Genomic DNA, 14,411 nt, shown 5'->3' with positions numbered 1-14,411 from the left:
AAAGAGGAGGTCTCAGGGAGAAGCAGGTGTCACTGGTGTCGGGCCCGTAGGTCAACACAGGGATTTTCTTTAGAAGCTGTTGAAATAATTGAGGTGAACACCTTGGGAACCTTATGCTGGGAATGCTGTGACGTGATGAGGTTGTAAACGTTGTGTTCAGAATGTCACCCTGCTTACTACCTAGCAAGCAAATTATAGCTTAAACAGTTTTATCTATTTCTGACATTTTTTTTTCTGTGACTGATAAACCAACTTTTGGGGGGCTGACTGCTCCTCGTAGTGTTCATGTAATCCAGTCCATCATAGAGCAGTGGGATCCTTTTGAGTGGTGGCCAGCCCTCTTCCTTAGCCTCAGAAAATTAACAGTATATAAGCTGCCAGCACCTTCATGTTGGTCACACCTCTTTTTCCTGACTGAGATACCCAGTCTCTCCTTCTGCACACCTGAGCCGTGTCTTCTGGCCTTCCCCTTTGTTTCTTTCTGCTCCAAGAAAGACATCAGTTTATATGATCAGCTAAATGTAAAAAATGATAAAACCCGAGTTTTTGAGATCTTGGCTAGAAGATGCCAGGTCCAGCTTTGCAGGGGGTGGTGGAGTCAGTAACAGGAACTGGAAGCAGCCAAACAACAGCCACGAGCAGGGAGCAGTGGATTAATACGGACATCTTTGTGCTTACCTGCCTCCTTCCTCTGTCAGTTCAGGATCTCCTGCCCAGGAAATGGTGCCACCCACAGTGGATGGGAGTTCCTTCCTCATTTAATATAACCCGAGATAATCCCCCGCAGACATGCCCTCAGCCTGAACTAGAAAAATCCTCATTTAGACTCTTTCCACATGATTTTATGTCAAGTTGACAGTGATGTCTGTCACAGAGAGTGAAGGGGGAATTGTGAGGGTTCCTGTTGTTTGTTTTATGCATGCTTGTAGGTATTTCCTTGAAATATTTTAATCTCTTTGTTAATTAAATGCATCTAAAAAAGGAACCTCTTTACTGAATCCAGAAATTTGGAAATTACTGTCAATTCTTTCTCATTTCCTCTTCATCACAAACCTCTTAGTTATGTTTCAGACATTTCTCACCTTGCTTTTCTTGCCATCTTCACTTTCTAATCTATTCTTAAAACATCCTAACTGACCTCAGGTCTGTACTTTTCAGACACTTGAACTAACTAAATGTCAGTCAGCCTGTCATACACTCCTGTTAAAATCTTTTCTTGGGTATGGATATTCTCTGCTTTTCATACTCGGTTCACACTCTATATTGTACCCAACAGCTGTTGAATATTTTGACTATTGTTTATCTCTTAGATTTGTTATTTTACAGATCACTGTGATTGAGCTTCATGCCAAGCATAGGGCCTTTTTATGCGCTGTCATCTTGTGTTGGCCTAGATGTGATGGTTTTACTATTGTCTTTTCAGATCCATTGAAACTATTTCCATGGTTGCTTTTTCATTGTCTTTATTGACAATGATTACCAAATATATTAATCAGGAGAACAAGGAACTCCTTCACCTCTTATGTATTGTCTTGGTTTGTGGTCAGTTTGGAGTGGGTAGATTGTAGGATGGATGGGAAAGATAGATGCTGGATGAAAATCTGTACCATAACTTCAGGTATGAAAATCTACCATAACTTCAGGTATGAAAATCTGTACCATAACTTAGGACCTCTCATTTTCCTTCTGTCAGTAACAGATGGTGATATGTGTTTCTTTTAATTTTTTCAGCAAGATCTATGTACCTTCTTGATATCAAGAGCCTGTAAGAACTCAACACTGGCTAATTATTTATACTGGTATGTGAAAATAATTTTATTTGCTTTGTATCACTCCTTTGAACTACTTTCCTCATGCTGTAAACCTAGAAAACTTACAATAAAGGTCCTCACCAAATGTCCTGTGCCTGTGGCGCTCATCGCCATCACGGCTGTGTTCATGGAAGTCAGTGCCATCATATTCTTCTTCGGCTAATCTTCAGAACTATGCTATAAATGCCTCTAGTGACTCCTCCCCAGTTTGGTCTGTTGTTTTTGTTGTCGTTGTTATTTCAGTAGTGTGTAATATTACTTTTTTGAAGTATATTTTTACATTATTTACCAAACAGTTAGAATCCTACAAAAATGGCAATTGAAATTAAAAATTACATTCTCTCATTTTAAAGATGAAGGGGCTGAAGCAGACGGATGCTCTAACTGAGCTTGGCAGGTACTGATTAGGATAGATTGTGCGCCACTTGCAGAGGGTCTCGGGAGCTGTTTTCCATCCTTCCCGGAGTAGTTAAAGAGTAGCTATCATGGTTTGCAAGAAAACAATGTAAAACAAAGGTACAGAGAGGTGACTTCCTGTACCAAAGTTAGTGTGAAGTGTGGCTCCCTCTCTTTCTAGAATCTTGAGGCAGAGGCCATATTGATAAATACATTGAAACAGTGGGGAAGTATCACGGGTTTAAATGGGGACAAATGAGTCCTGTCCACTTTCGCAGAGGATCTTAGGGCGAGCTGGACGGAAAGTTGGGTTTTTAACCATAGAAATGATTTCCGATTCAATTCTCTACTTAATTTATGGCCTTAATTTAAATAACACAAATTAATACATGTTCATTCTGAAAACTTGTCATTTTTTAGTAATCATAAGACAGTTTCCTTTTCTTGAAGAAATTTAAATGCCATCTTACTTTAGACTGGGTTTGAAAACCCTGTTGTATGGGTTGAATCAAGATTCAGCTAATTTTCCCTTTCTCAGATAGGAAGAGAAGCAGAGCGCTTGTAAAAGGCACAGATGCCTGGCCTGCATAAGCAATATTGTCTAAGCCTTTATGGTTTTCTCTGCCACAAAGAAAGACTAATACCAGTGATTTTTATGACATGAGTAATTTTCTCCAATGGGACCTGTGAGTTTTCCCCTTGTCCAATGACTGAACTGCTGGAAAGCCAAGTATCTCCAGGTGTCTACTTCAGCAGTTGAATGTATTATTCATAAAAATATATTCCCTTCACACTAAATGTTAGGATGCCCTTGAAAATACATGGCAGAACATTTTGACTAGTTTTAATTGCCTGTTTTCCATTTAAGAGTTTACTTAGAAATTCTCATATTGCTAAATCGCTATTTTGATTTAATAGAAACCTACAGTTAATGTTCCTTGCATTCCTATCTGAATGCTTTAGTGTACTTCTGTTCACACTATTACAAAAAGCATTTCCTTGTGAAAAGCTAAGTAAATATTTAAAAAAGAAACGACAAAAGAATTTACAGGGAGCTTAAAACATGGGCAGCCCCTCTTCTCACTCTTTGGAGCATGGCATCCGACTCAGACCCCATGTGGGTTTCTCTCTTTTGTCTCTAATTCATTGAACAATTCATTTTCGGAGAGGTAACAGCTCTCCATGTAACACTCTACACATTATGATTGCAGGCCAGAAGAGGGCACCAGATCTCACTACAGATGGTTGTGAGCCACCATGTGCTTGCTGGGAATTGAACTCAGGACCTCTGGAGAAACAATCAGTATGCGTAACCTCCGAGCCATCTCTCCAGCCCCCACTCTACACATTATGTATTTAGAAATATTCATTGGTGAGAAAAACGATTGATAGTGACGCCTGACTTTGGCAGACACTGCTATTTTATGAGTGTAGGATAGTTATATGAGAAATAATTTCTAAGTTTTCTAAAGTGATGAAGCTTCCTCTGAGTTTGAACCAAGTGTGAGGATTTAGAACCTCACCAAGCTTCTTCTGGCCTAACAGATGAATAAAAATTTCCAGTTTTGCTGATGTCCTTTTTTTCTTCTGAATACTCTGGGTTACTTTGCTGTTTGTGTTTCTTTGTTTTCCAGTGGTTTCAATAGGATTCCTGCTCTAGCTAAATCCTTGAGGGGCTAGTAACTGTGCGGACGGCCCCTTTAAAACGAGTAGTGTCACATTTTAATCCACAGAGGGCAGTTCTGTCTGGAGTCTGTAAAATGTTGGCATCAGAATCTATAAATCCTAACAGGTTTTTATTTTTATAGTCACTGCAGTATGTGGAAAGGAAGGTAAACTTTCGACGCTGTGACATGTTTTTTCTAGCTTCTAAGACCTTTGAAAGTAATGAAAGTTAGTTACTCCGCAAAATGAAATTGCCAGGGAAGAGTGAGCCTGCTGGTGCCATCTTATTTGAGTGCCTGGCCAGATTGTCACTTTCCCCCTTTAGATGACAGCGAACTGTGAAATGATTCGACGCCGGTGTTTTGTCCCCATCTGTCTGTGGAGATGATGCTCATTTGCATGCTAGATGACTCATTTCTTCTTTAGCAGAACGTTGACTTGAAGCCCTAGAAAGGTGTTTAATTATGGAGATCATGCACCTTCAATTTCTGGAAACGCCATAGCTGTTTCCACGGCAGTTAGCAGGTAGTGAACGTAGTGGTGAAGCCTGCAGACATGGGCATGCTTGTCATGGGATGAGTTTGCTACTTAGGTGCATAGGAAAAGAAACAAAATTATAACAGTGGTGGAGCCATGAGTTTAGGCAGCTAGGCTTAAGTTTGGTGAGATCACAGTGATGATTTTGGAGTCTGAAAATACTCTTCTTCTCTTCTGACATTCTTATCTGTAGTCCTCAAGTGACCACACATTCTAAAATACCATAATAAAATATATGAGCTTATATCGTTTGGGTCCTGGCTGAATCCTCTACAACAGAACCATCCTCTAAACTGTCTTTCTTGATAAGAGGGCAGAGCTGTTCACCTTCCCCTTGAGCACCTGAGATGTGGGCAGTATGAAGTACTGAAGTTTGAATCCAATCTGGTTTATTGTTGTTGTTTTCATTCTTTCTTGAAACAAAATCTTGTTTCTTAGTCTGTGCTGGTCTAGAAGTCAAGTTTGCCTGCCTCAGCCCCCAAGTGATGGAATCGTAAGCATGCATTACAATACTGGAATTATAATCTAAAGAGTTTTGTGAGCCGGGCGGTGGTGGCGCACGCCTTTAATCCCAGCACTTTAATCCGGGAGGCAGAGGCAGGCGGATCTCTGCGAGTTCAAGACCAGCCTGGTCTACAAGGGCTAGATCCAGGACAGGCTCCAAAACCACAGAGAAACCCTGTCTCGAAAAACCAAAAAAAATAAAAAATAAAAATAAAGATTCTTGTGTCTGATGATGTTGTAGATGTTCTATAAAGCACCGCTAGTCCTTATTGCTTTTATTAATTTGTAGTTTACAGCTCTTGTAGAGGATGATGTAGTATGATTTCGAGTCATGCTTCAACTCCTTGCAGCCCTGTTCTAGAAATGCTAGACCTCAAAAACGTCTGCTTTTGCGGTGTAGCTTAGCTCTGAGAAGAGGAGAGAGGACAGCTCTTACCTTCTTTCAAACAGTTGTCCGTCTGTGAGATCAGTTTGGTAAGCTTATGTCAGCCGTCTCTGAAAGTGTTTGAGGTATGGCATTTCCGCCAATGCCTTCACAACCTAGGAAGGTGCTGAGCGTTAAACACGTGGAGCAATGACAAACAAGGAGCTATTATCAGGACAGGTTGTCTAAAAGAGTTCACTTACACAGTACGTCCAGAAGCAAGGTGCGTAGACTTTGTGAGAGAGACAGGATATAACGATGACAGAACAGAGGCTGGGAACATGGGGAGACAGGGAAGGAAGGTGCCTTGGCAGATGCTGCCATATGTGCTAAATCACAGGGTTGGGGCTTAGCAGCCCCAGTGGAGACTAACCTGTCTGGGAGTACGAGTGCATACTGGGTGATGGGGCTGACACCGCAAGCTCAGGGAAGCACAGTCTGTTTTAAAGGGGGATGCTGATGCTTCTGCTGTTGGACGTGGGGCATCAGGATGGTGTTTTAAAGAAAATTTGAAGGTGGTTAAGTTGAGGAATAAGAATTTTTTTGTTTGAGTTGAAGAAATGTGCTATTACTTTGGAATTCCTGGTGGGGCCGGGCTGGCTGGCTGGTGCAAAGGCATCATAAGCATTTAGTGGAAGCATTTAGCAGACTGCATCGAGTAACTGAGCACAGGCATGGTAGGGGTAGGTAGAGGACACAGCTAAAGATGCCTTTCTGGACATGGGAACCATCACTGACCACAGGCAGCATAGGCATTAGCCTGGGCTTGCATTCCCTTGATTTGGCTGTGTCACGCCTTACCCCTTTTTATTCATGTCACTGAGACATGTCTCCTGCTTGGCTTTTGAGAAAACAATTTTTGTTAATTTTATTTACTACATGAAAAAAATTCACCTTAAATCATACGGGATTTATTGATAGGGTGTTCAGTAGTTAAAGAAAAAAGATTCCAGTTTGGTAAGTTTATTTTATATATTTTGTTTTAAAATGCTGCAGTATCTTTGTTTAAAGTTCTGGTGCTTGAAAAAAAATCACTGAATGAATATGAAACCAAATCATATTATAAGGTGGAAATTATACCTTAGATGAGCCTGCAGGGGTGTGGTGGAGAACAAGACACATGAGCTCTCTAGTCTTAGGCGGTTCATCCTCTAAGTGGTTGGATGCATTCTTCTAGTATCAGTGTAACGGATAACAGTATGTGTCTGGGACTTGACATTTGACCTATGTTACCAGTTTAAGAATTTGTAAGTTCCTTGTGGTTTTGAAGTTTACTCCAACTTCAATTCTACACCGAATTGAGTAAACTTAGCAGAATAGAAAGAATTCTGCCCAGGCTGTAGAGAGATGCTTACAGGGCAGTGTGTGTGCTGTTCAAGCATAAGTTTGGATCCCAAATACACATAGGAAGCCAGGTGAGGGGGTGACAGAGACCATTGCCCAGAGTTCAGCAGCCTGTTGGCCTCACAGATCAGTGAGCTCCAGGTTCAGTGAGAAATCCTCTCTTGAGGAAAACAGTCTGCCTCTGACCTTCACATACATGCACATGTGTGTATACTAATACACATACATGCTCCTGAACATACGTATAACACGTGTACACACACACAGGATGGGGTGCAGGGCGGAGGAGGAAGAATGGATATAAATGTATGGACTCTTTTGGAAGCTATATCCTAAATCAACCAGATGCACCATCCTAAGAAATATATATATATATAGTCTCCCAGTGTTGAGTCTTGAGCTCATGTAGCCCTGCCAGTACGAAGAACTGCTTCCCAAATGATAAAATCAGACTTGCTCCACCACAGGTCACTGTGGACAAGGCTCGCAGGGTGATCTGAATGGTTGTTTATCATGGCCCACTGAAAGTGATTTAAAGCAGATTTACAATTTAGCGTTGTTATTTAAACAATATAGGTATAAGAACTATTAAGTGTCATAGGGTTCTGCGTTTTAACTTCCTGCACCTATGTTATATATATATGGTTTGTTCCCCTCAGAACATTTTAAAACATTCATTAAATTACCTTTCACTTAGCTTATTAATGTATGTGTGACCTTTGTTATCATTCAAGGAATTTAGATTTAGGAAAGCAAGTTTTGTTAACTATCTAAAGCAACTTTTATAATAGAAAAGTTCTAGATTTTAGAGAGTTTTTGAGAAATAGTGAAATTGGGGAGAGCAAAATCAATTTGAACTTTTAGTCATCTTGCAAAATTATGTCAGAGAAAAAGATAACTCCAGGGGGTTTTCAGAGTAAGAATACCTTTTCTGTGCCAAGTATGAGATGGGGAAGTAATGTGTTTATTCTACAGTTACTTGGTGGATGTGCAAGCTTTATTGACAGAGGAATGCATTAGTAGTTTCCAGGTATTTTATTGCATAGTGAAGCGTGTTTCCATGGCATCACATAAGAAACATGAGGCATAGCCCAGAGTGATGCTAGCCCTGTTGATTAATGGCTGCTTATATTGTTGCTTAGTGTTCACTTCTAAAGGGATGTAGACAAAAAACTTCTTTTCCATACTTAACTCTTACAACTGTGTTTTAATCCTTTTAATGAAATAATACAAATATTTACTCAATGAATCTTTCATTTCTCATCCTCTGAGCATCTTAAATGTGTTTTGAAGGTACGTGATAGTGGAGTGTGAAGATCAGGACACGCAGCAGAGAGATCCAAAGACCCATGAGATGTACCTGAACGTCATGAGGAGATTCAGCCAAGCCTTGCTGAAGGTACTCAGGAGCTGCAATGGGGCTGACTAGATCTGGTTCACAGTGATCTTGTTAGCTGAGAAAAACATAAAAGAGGTTGCTATGGAGATGGCTCATTGGTTAATAACACTGGCTGTTCTTCCAGAGGACCTCTCAGCATCACAGAGCAGCTCAAAACCACCCACAACCCAGTTCTAGGGGGTCTGACACCCTACCCTCTTCTGCCTTCTGTGGGCACCAGGCATGCCTGCTGAGCACAGATTTACACACAAGCAAAACACCTAGACAAATAAAATGAAAGTAAATAAACCTATTTTTTAAATATAGGAGATTAATATTTGCGGTATATGAAAATTATTTGAAATCCCAAGTTCTGGGATTATAAATAAACTGCTGAAACATAGCTATTCATTTTCTAGTGTGTGGGGGGCTGCTCCGGTTTGAAATGCATGGGTCAATCATTGGATAGGAAACTGGACAAAACTAATATTTACTCTGACCCTTACAGGGTTTTGACTTCTATTAAATAAACTTTACATGGACAAAAAACAATGAGTAGATCCCTGCTCTTTTAATTTTACACTTCTGTCCTCTTTTCTCATCTAAACTCAGTAGATAGTTTGCCTGATATTACGGGGCCATTTTTTGCTGCTTTTGCTTCTTTAAAGCAGTGTCCAGGTCGGGCCAGCAGAGGGCGCAAGGGGAAAGAAAAGCAGTTGACATACTCTCCAGCTCTGCTGCTGAGATGCTTCCTAGCATCTTTTTGCTGTATCTTGTGTTTCCTGTCTTACATTCTTGAAAAGCTAAACCACAGCTTATAGACTAAGTTGGGTACAGCTCTCGGAGTCACATCAGGCTCACTAAAAGGTGAGCCTCCATTTCACCCCATCATAGCCTCGCTCTCTCCCTGAGCCTGAGCATTCCATGTGTTTTAAATGATAATATTTTCACTTGTCAGGTAGCTGGGAAAATGCATTTTATATTATTTTATGGGCTGGAATTACTATGTGGTGACGTCTTTTTTTTTTAAAGACATTTTGCTCAACAAATGTTTGGTGCATTTTTGGGTATGTCCCCTTTTCAAAGAGATTTCTTCTTAAAACATTTTTTGGAATCAGACTCTTTATTAACTCCTTAAGTAGAAGCATTTTGGGATGAATAAATCCTGTCCTGTCACACTGTCATTTATATTATGGTTTGACTAATGATTGTCCAGGACCCAGATAATTTTCTGCCCTAGCCAGTTGGTGCCGCTTGTCCTAGACAGCAGGCTTCTCATTATTTCCCAGTCAGAATAACTAGTCTGTTTCAGTCTTGTTTTGTTTTGAAGTTTTTCGCTTTAGAAGAGGAAGGGAATGGTCCCCCTGTGGAGGTAGAGCTGATTTTTCCTTGTTTTGCTCACTCAGGGTGACAAGTCGGTCCGAGTCATGCGCTCCCTGCTGGCGGCACAGCAGACCTTCGTGGACCGGCTGGTGCACCTGATGAAGGCCGTGCAGCGGGAGAGTGGAAATCGGAAGAAAAAGGTAAGCCACGGTGTCGCTTTCTGTTGATGGCTAAGAGTGGCTTCACATCCTGAAATCTTGAGTTTTGACTCTGGTCTTGTCAGCTTGGCACATTGTACAAACACACTGTTTGCTTCCTGTTAGAAACAGTGTCTTAGTTGCTGTGTAACCTAGACAAGCCTTGAATTCATCCTGCTGCCTTAGCCTCCTAAGTGCTAGTTTAAAGACATTAGCCACTATGCCTGGCCTTATAGTAACTTCTTATGGGTAATTATAGTCCCAGAAGCCCGAAGCACTGATGATATTGGGGTCCTTTTTGTAGGTTATCATATGTTAATATGACGTGGTGGTTATCATAGGTTAATATGACCTAACTGTAAGGAACGGCAGGCATATAGGATTAAGGGATCAGTTGGTCCAGTGTCACACAACTAGGAAGTTTTGGAACTATTTATCTCCAAGCGTAATTTCATCTGTACTGCATTACTGTCTCTCATCTTAGAACTTAGCTGTTCGGAGACTGAGATCATTTACGTGAACATTTTGAGAAAACAAAGGACCAGAGCAGCTTGCAGAGCCAGTGCCGCCTTTCTGTCTGCTCTGGCCAGCAGCGGTCTTTGCTGTTCAGAAGAATCATAGGCCATGACCAAATAAAGAAGTCCCCAGTGCCGTTTGCCCAGCACCGTAGGCCATGCCTGTCCCCACAGTGAGAAGCAGTCTCTAGCGTATCCCCAGCAGTGGCCATGTCCGCAGCTTGGACCTTTGATCTCAGCAGCAGCATTGCTTAGTCTGATGCAACAGTGAGGGGCAAAACCCGGGGAAGCAGCAAAGTGATCGCAAGCGTTGGATTCCTTGTGAGCAATCTGCCATCCATTTTGGAAAGGAGTATTATTCATGACCTTTATCGAGACACCTAAATAGATCTCTGCCAGTTAAGAATTGGTTTTAACTTTAGGGACCTTGGAGCATTACTGAAGGGAAGTAATTTTGTGCTTGGTCATCCTTAAATACTGTTCTTTGACCAGCTAGTTCTTGCTGATTCTAGAACTTCCACTTCTTATACATGAATCATACTTGAGGTACTTTCTAGCTCTGGAGACGTAAGTCAGGTTTTCTCTCTTTAAAGCATGACTTGCCTATTTAAAGACTACAAGATTCTGTTGACTTCGGAGAAAATGGATTGCTCTGAAGCTGGGTAGGTGAGCTTTAGTGCTGTCAAAGACAACTCGGATTGCTCAGATTCTGAGGCCTGTGTTCTGTCCAGCGTGTCTGTGAGCTCATGAAACGGAGAATCAGAGGAGTAGGTAGCAGTTTGCTCCAAAGTAATTAAATATTCTTCTTACAGTTAAAAAGATGCGCTGGGGTAGTATAATGTCATACTTGACTAATATTTGGTCATGCTAAATTATGTTTCAAATGAAACTGCACTTCTCTGCGACTCTATAAATCCTTCGGACAAGGAAATGTACGTTCCTGGTTCTCCCTCAGCTGCAGTAAGAAAGTGCATTCCCTGTCACTGTTGAAGACGTCTAGCTTTTCGTCAGGAGGTTCCTCCTGAAGGCATGCTGCTGCTGCCGCCACCCAATGGGTTGTGTATAGAGATGGTTGTCTGCATGTATACCCTGTACTTCATGCTCAAGTGAAATACATACATACGTATTCATGTGTTTCCATATACTTCAATGTTGCTAAGTGAAATAAAGTTATATCACCTCCTACTTCCCTTTCCTCCCTTAAGTCCTTCCCAGTTACCCTCCCTTGAATCCTCTCATGCCTCCCCTTGAGCTGATAGCTGCTCTTTCTTTGATTGTTACATATACACATACCTGCGTATGGATATATATATATATATATACACACATATACTGCACACACGTATGTGATGATGGTAACGTGGTTCCTAAGTGTTGCATCTGGGTAGGACTGTTTGATTGCTCCTCTCCCTTGGCAGCTTACATAGTTTTTCCTGGAACATTAAAGCCAGACCTGAGGAAAGAGGCTCTCAGGTCAGATCCATCTCAAGGCAAGTATGTGTCCTGAGTGTGTAATGTCTCCAGCAATAGGGCAAAGAACAGTAAGGCTGACTAAAGCCTCTTTTATACTTACCTAAAGTTACATACAATATATAATATTGAATGTATAAGATGTGTATGCCCATATTTATATACATACTCATACACATATGTGTGTATGTCTTGAAATTAAGTAACTTGGACTGACAGTGTTCTCTACAAGAACCATAGATATAAAAACAAACAAACAAACAAACAAAAAAACCAACTCCAGTACCAGGAATGAGAAACTGCCTTGTGAAAGGGAGGGTTGTCCAAGTGACTCCCAAAACAATATGGGTTGTCAGTGTAGGTGCTGGTTGCTTCTCTCCTTGAGGGCAGGCCTTTGTTGCTGCCTATTTTCAGATACTTTTATGCTCTTTGCAAAGAATATTACTAGAACCGGTTTTAGGGCTGCGTTATGTGCTTGTGGACTAATTTTTCATTACTCCTTTTTAATTTGTTCTAGAATGAGAGACTTCAAGCGCTGCTTGGAGATAATGAGAAAATGAATTTGTCGGATGTGGAGTTGATCCCCTTGCCGTTAGAGCCACAGGTGAAGATAAGAGGCATCATCCCAGAGACAGCCACCCTGTTCAAGGTAAGTCTGACAGGTTGTCCCCGTGTACGACTGGAGCTCACGATTGAGAATGCAGCAGAATCGCCACCGTGGAAAGTGAAAACATTTCAGGGAGAAAACTGCATTTCTCTTTGTAAATGTTAGATTAACAGCTGCTGTTTCATTATTGTTTATCCGTATGTTTTATTATTCACATTATTGTGTTTTTTTATTTTTGGATTTATTTATATGAGTGTTATGCCTGCATGTATGTCTGTGTGTACTGCCTGTGTGTCTGGTGCCCTCAGGTCAGAAGAGAGTTTTAGATCCTCTGGAAGTCGAGCTAGGGATAGAACCTGGGTCTTCTGCAAATGCTACAAGTGTTCTTAACTACTGAGCTGTCTTTCTGGCCTGTTACTGTATTTTAAGATCTTTTTTGTTTCAATTAGAGAGACATTTCTATGAGAATATGTCATTTTTTTCTCTGAAACTTTATTTTTTTAATATTTACTTTGAAAAGTAGTCAGAGCCACAGTTACTATATTTCATATAGGGTATTTTTAAAAGGCAAATTTCAAGGCTTACATTAAATATTCAAAGTTCGTAAGTTCAAGTGGCTAGATATCAGGCCCATTTACCATTTTTTTTTTAAATAGCACAATACTCATTCCTGTATATTCATATATTCTTTTCACTGGCTACTGGCTGTACAGGTAGAAAGCTAATCAGGCATCCAGGATAATCTGTGGACTCTCAGGTAAAGGCTTGTGGTTCTAGGAGCACACAGCCTTAAGCTTCACCGACGTCCTTTCATATCAGGTGAGGAAGAGCTTCTCGAACCTGGGAGATGAGACCATTTAAGGCAGAACAGGAGCCTTTAGTGCTGTGTCAGCACCCTGTTCCTAACTCACACAGCTGCTGAGAGCTTCAGCGTACAACATAGCCGTCCTGGCAGCATCTGTTGTTTTAAAGTACTCTTAAAAGTTTTTGTTTCGTTTCTTTCTTTCCTATAATGAGATTTGATGCTCTCTTTTGGCCTGCAGGCAGAACACTGTACACATTTAAAAAAAAAAAAAGTAGCATTCTTGACTTTGTGTGATCCTGCACATTTTTGAATGGCATTCTTTGACATTATTGCTCCATTAGGTCTCTGACACCACAACAACGAGGTGAACATCTGTCCAAAGCCAGCTCTGTATCTGGCCCTGGAAGTGTCAGGCTTCGGCCCCGAGGTTTCCTACTGTCTTAGTAGACGGGTAACCATGGTTTACAGAGGAGGAACAGCTTGAAGAGTCTGTTTAGGTCACTCTGCTGCTACCTGGTTACACTCCTGTTCATTCTGGTCTAATTGCCTTGTGTGTAGTTCCTGCCTGGCACCCCGAGTTTCTTTCCCCCGGCCAATTCATTTCTTAAGGCCTTGTGCCCCTGTGCACATAGCGGAGCGTCAGCATTTCCTTCTGTATGGAGTCGATCTTTGTTCACTAATCTCCACCCAGTGTTCAGCGGTGTCTTTCTGTTGCAGAGCGCTCTGATGCCTGCGCAGCTGTTCTTTAAGACAGAAGACGGAGGCAAATACCCGGTCATCTTCAAGCATGGCGACGACTTGCGTCAAGACCAGCTGATCCTGCAGATCATCTCCCTGATGGACAAGGTGAGCGTGAGTCGTTTGCACAGACACGCAAGCATTTGTGTCGTTTCTTTACAGTGCTACACAGCTCGGCAGTCTCCACTTTACCTCCAACAAGCTTCTCTTCGTCACTTTAGAGTGGCTCTCATGGCAAGTGGGAAGGCACATGCAGTGGTTTTTCCACTAATAAGCTAGATCCTTGCCAAGTGCCATCCCAGTCTCTGACCTTTAGAGGACCACGGACCCCCTTTTTCTTTGCTTCTGCCTTCTGTGTCACTTTGTGTCCTGGAAGGTCAGCACGAAGCATTAGGAAGAACAGTGATGTTTATTGACAGCGTATGACATATTCAAATTAGGTGAAAATTAGTTCATTTTGACACTGAGAGTTCAGGTATCACCCGTAAGATTTCTGCTTGTCTTCATTTTATGTCTGTGCTATGATATGTCCATGAGCCTGCTTCCAGTCTTTACGTTCACTTACTGTGTTTTATCTTTCAATCCAAAGCTGCTACGGAAGGAGAATCTGGATCTGAAGTTGACACCTTATAAGGTCTTGGCCACTAGTACCAAACATGGTGAGTTCATTGTACATCACGATCACTTTCTTCAGTTT

At 41.4% G+C, this 14,411-nt stretch overlaps 1 protein-coding gene across 1 annotated transcript in view; it reads left to right on the top strand.

The window, feature by feature from the left end:
* Pik3c3 (phosphatidylinositol 3-kinase catalytic subunit type 3) overlaps positions 1–14,411 on the top strand; it is an 82,674-nt gene that overhangs the window by 37,948 nt on the left and 30,315 nt on the right. The window contains exons 13-18 of the mRNA XM_041659983.1: positions 1,732–1,799; positions 7,975–8,080; positions 9,466–9,582; positions 12,082–12,213; positions 13,694–13,822; positions 14,304–14,373. Coding sequence (XP_041515917.1) covers positions 1,732–1,799; positions 7,975–8,080; positions 9,466–9,582; positions 12,082–12,213; positions 13,694–13,822; positions 14,304–14,373 — 622 coding nt within the window. The remainder of the gene's footprint in view (positions 1–1,731; positions 1,800–7,974; positions 8,081–9,465; positions 9,583–12,081; positions 12,214–13,693; positions 13,823–14,303; positions 14,374–14,411) is intronic.

Source organism: Microtus oregoni, unplaced genomic scaffold (assembly GCF_018167655.1).
Source record: "Microtus oregoni isolate MIOR12 unplaced genomic scaffold, Mior012 000011F_ref0000422, whole genome shotgun sequence".
Classification (NCBI taxonomy): domain Eukaryota; kingdom Metazoa; phylum Chordata; class Mammalia; order Rodentia; family Cricetidae; genus Microtus; species Microtus oregoni.
This window is presented reverse-complemented; position numbering and strand designations above follow the sequence as displayed.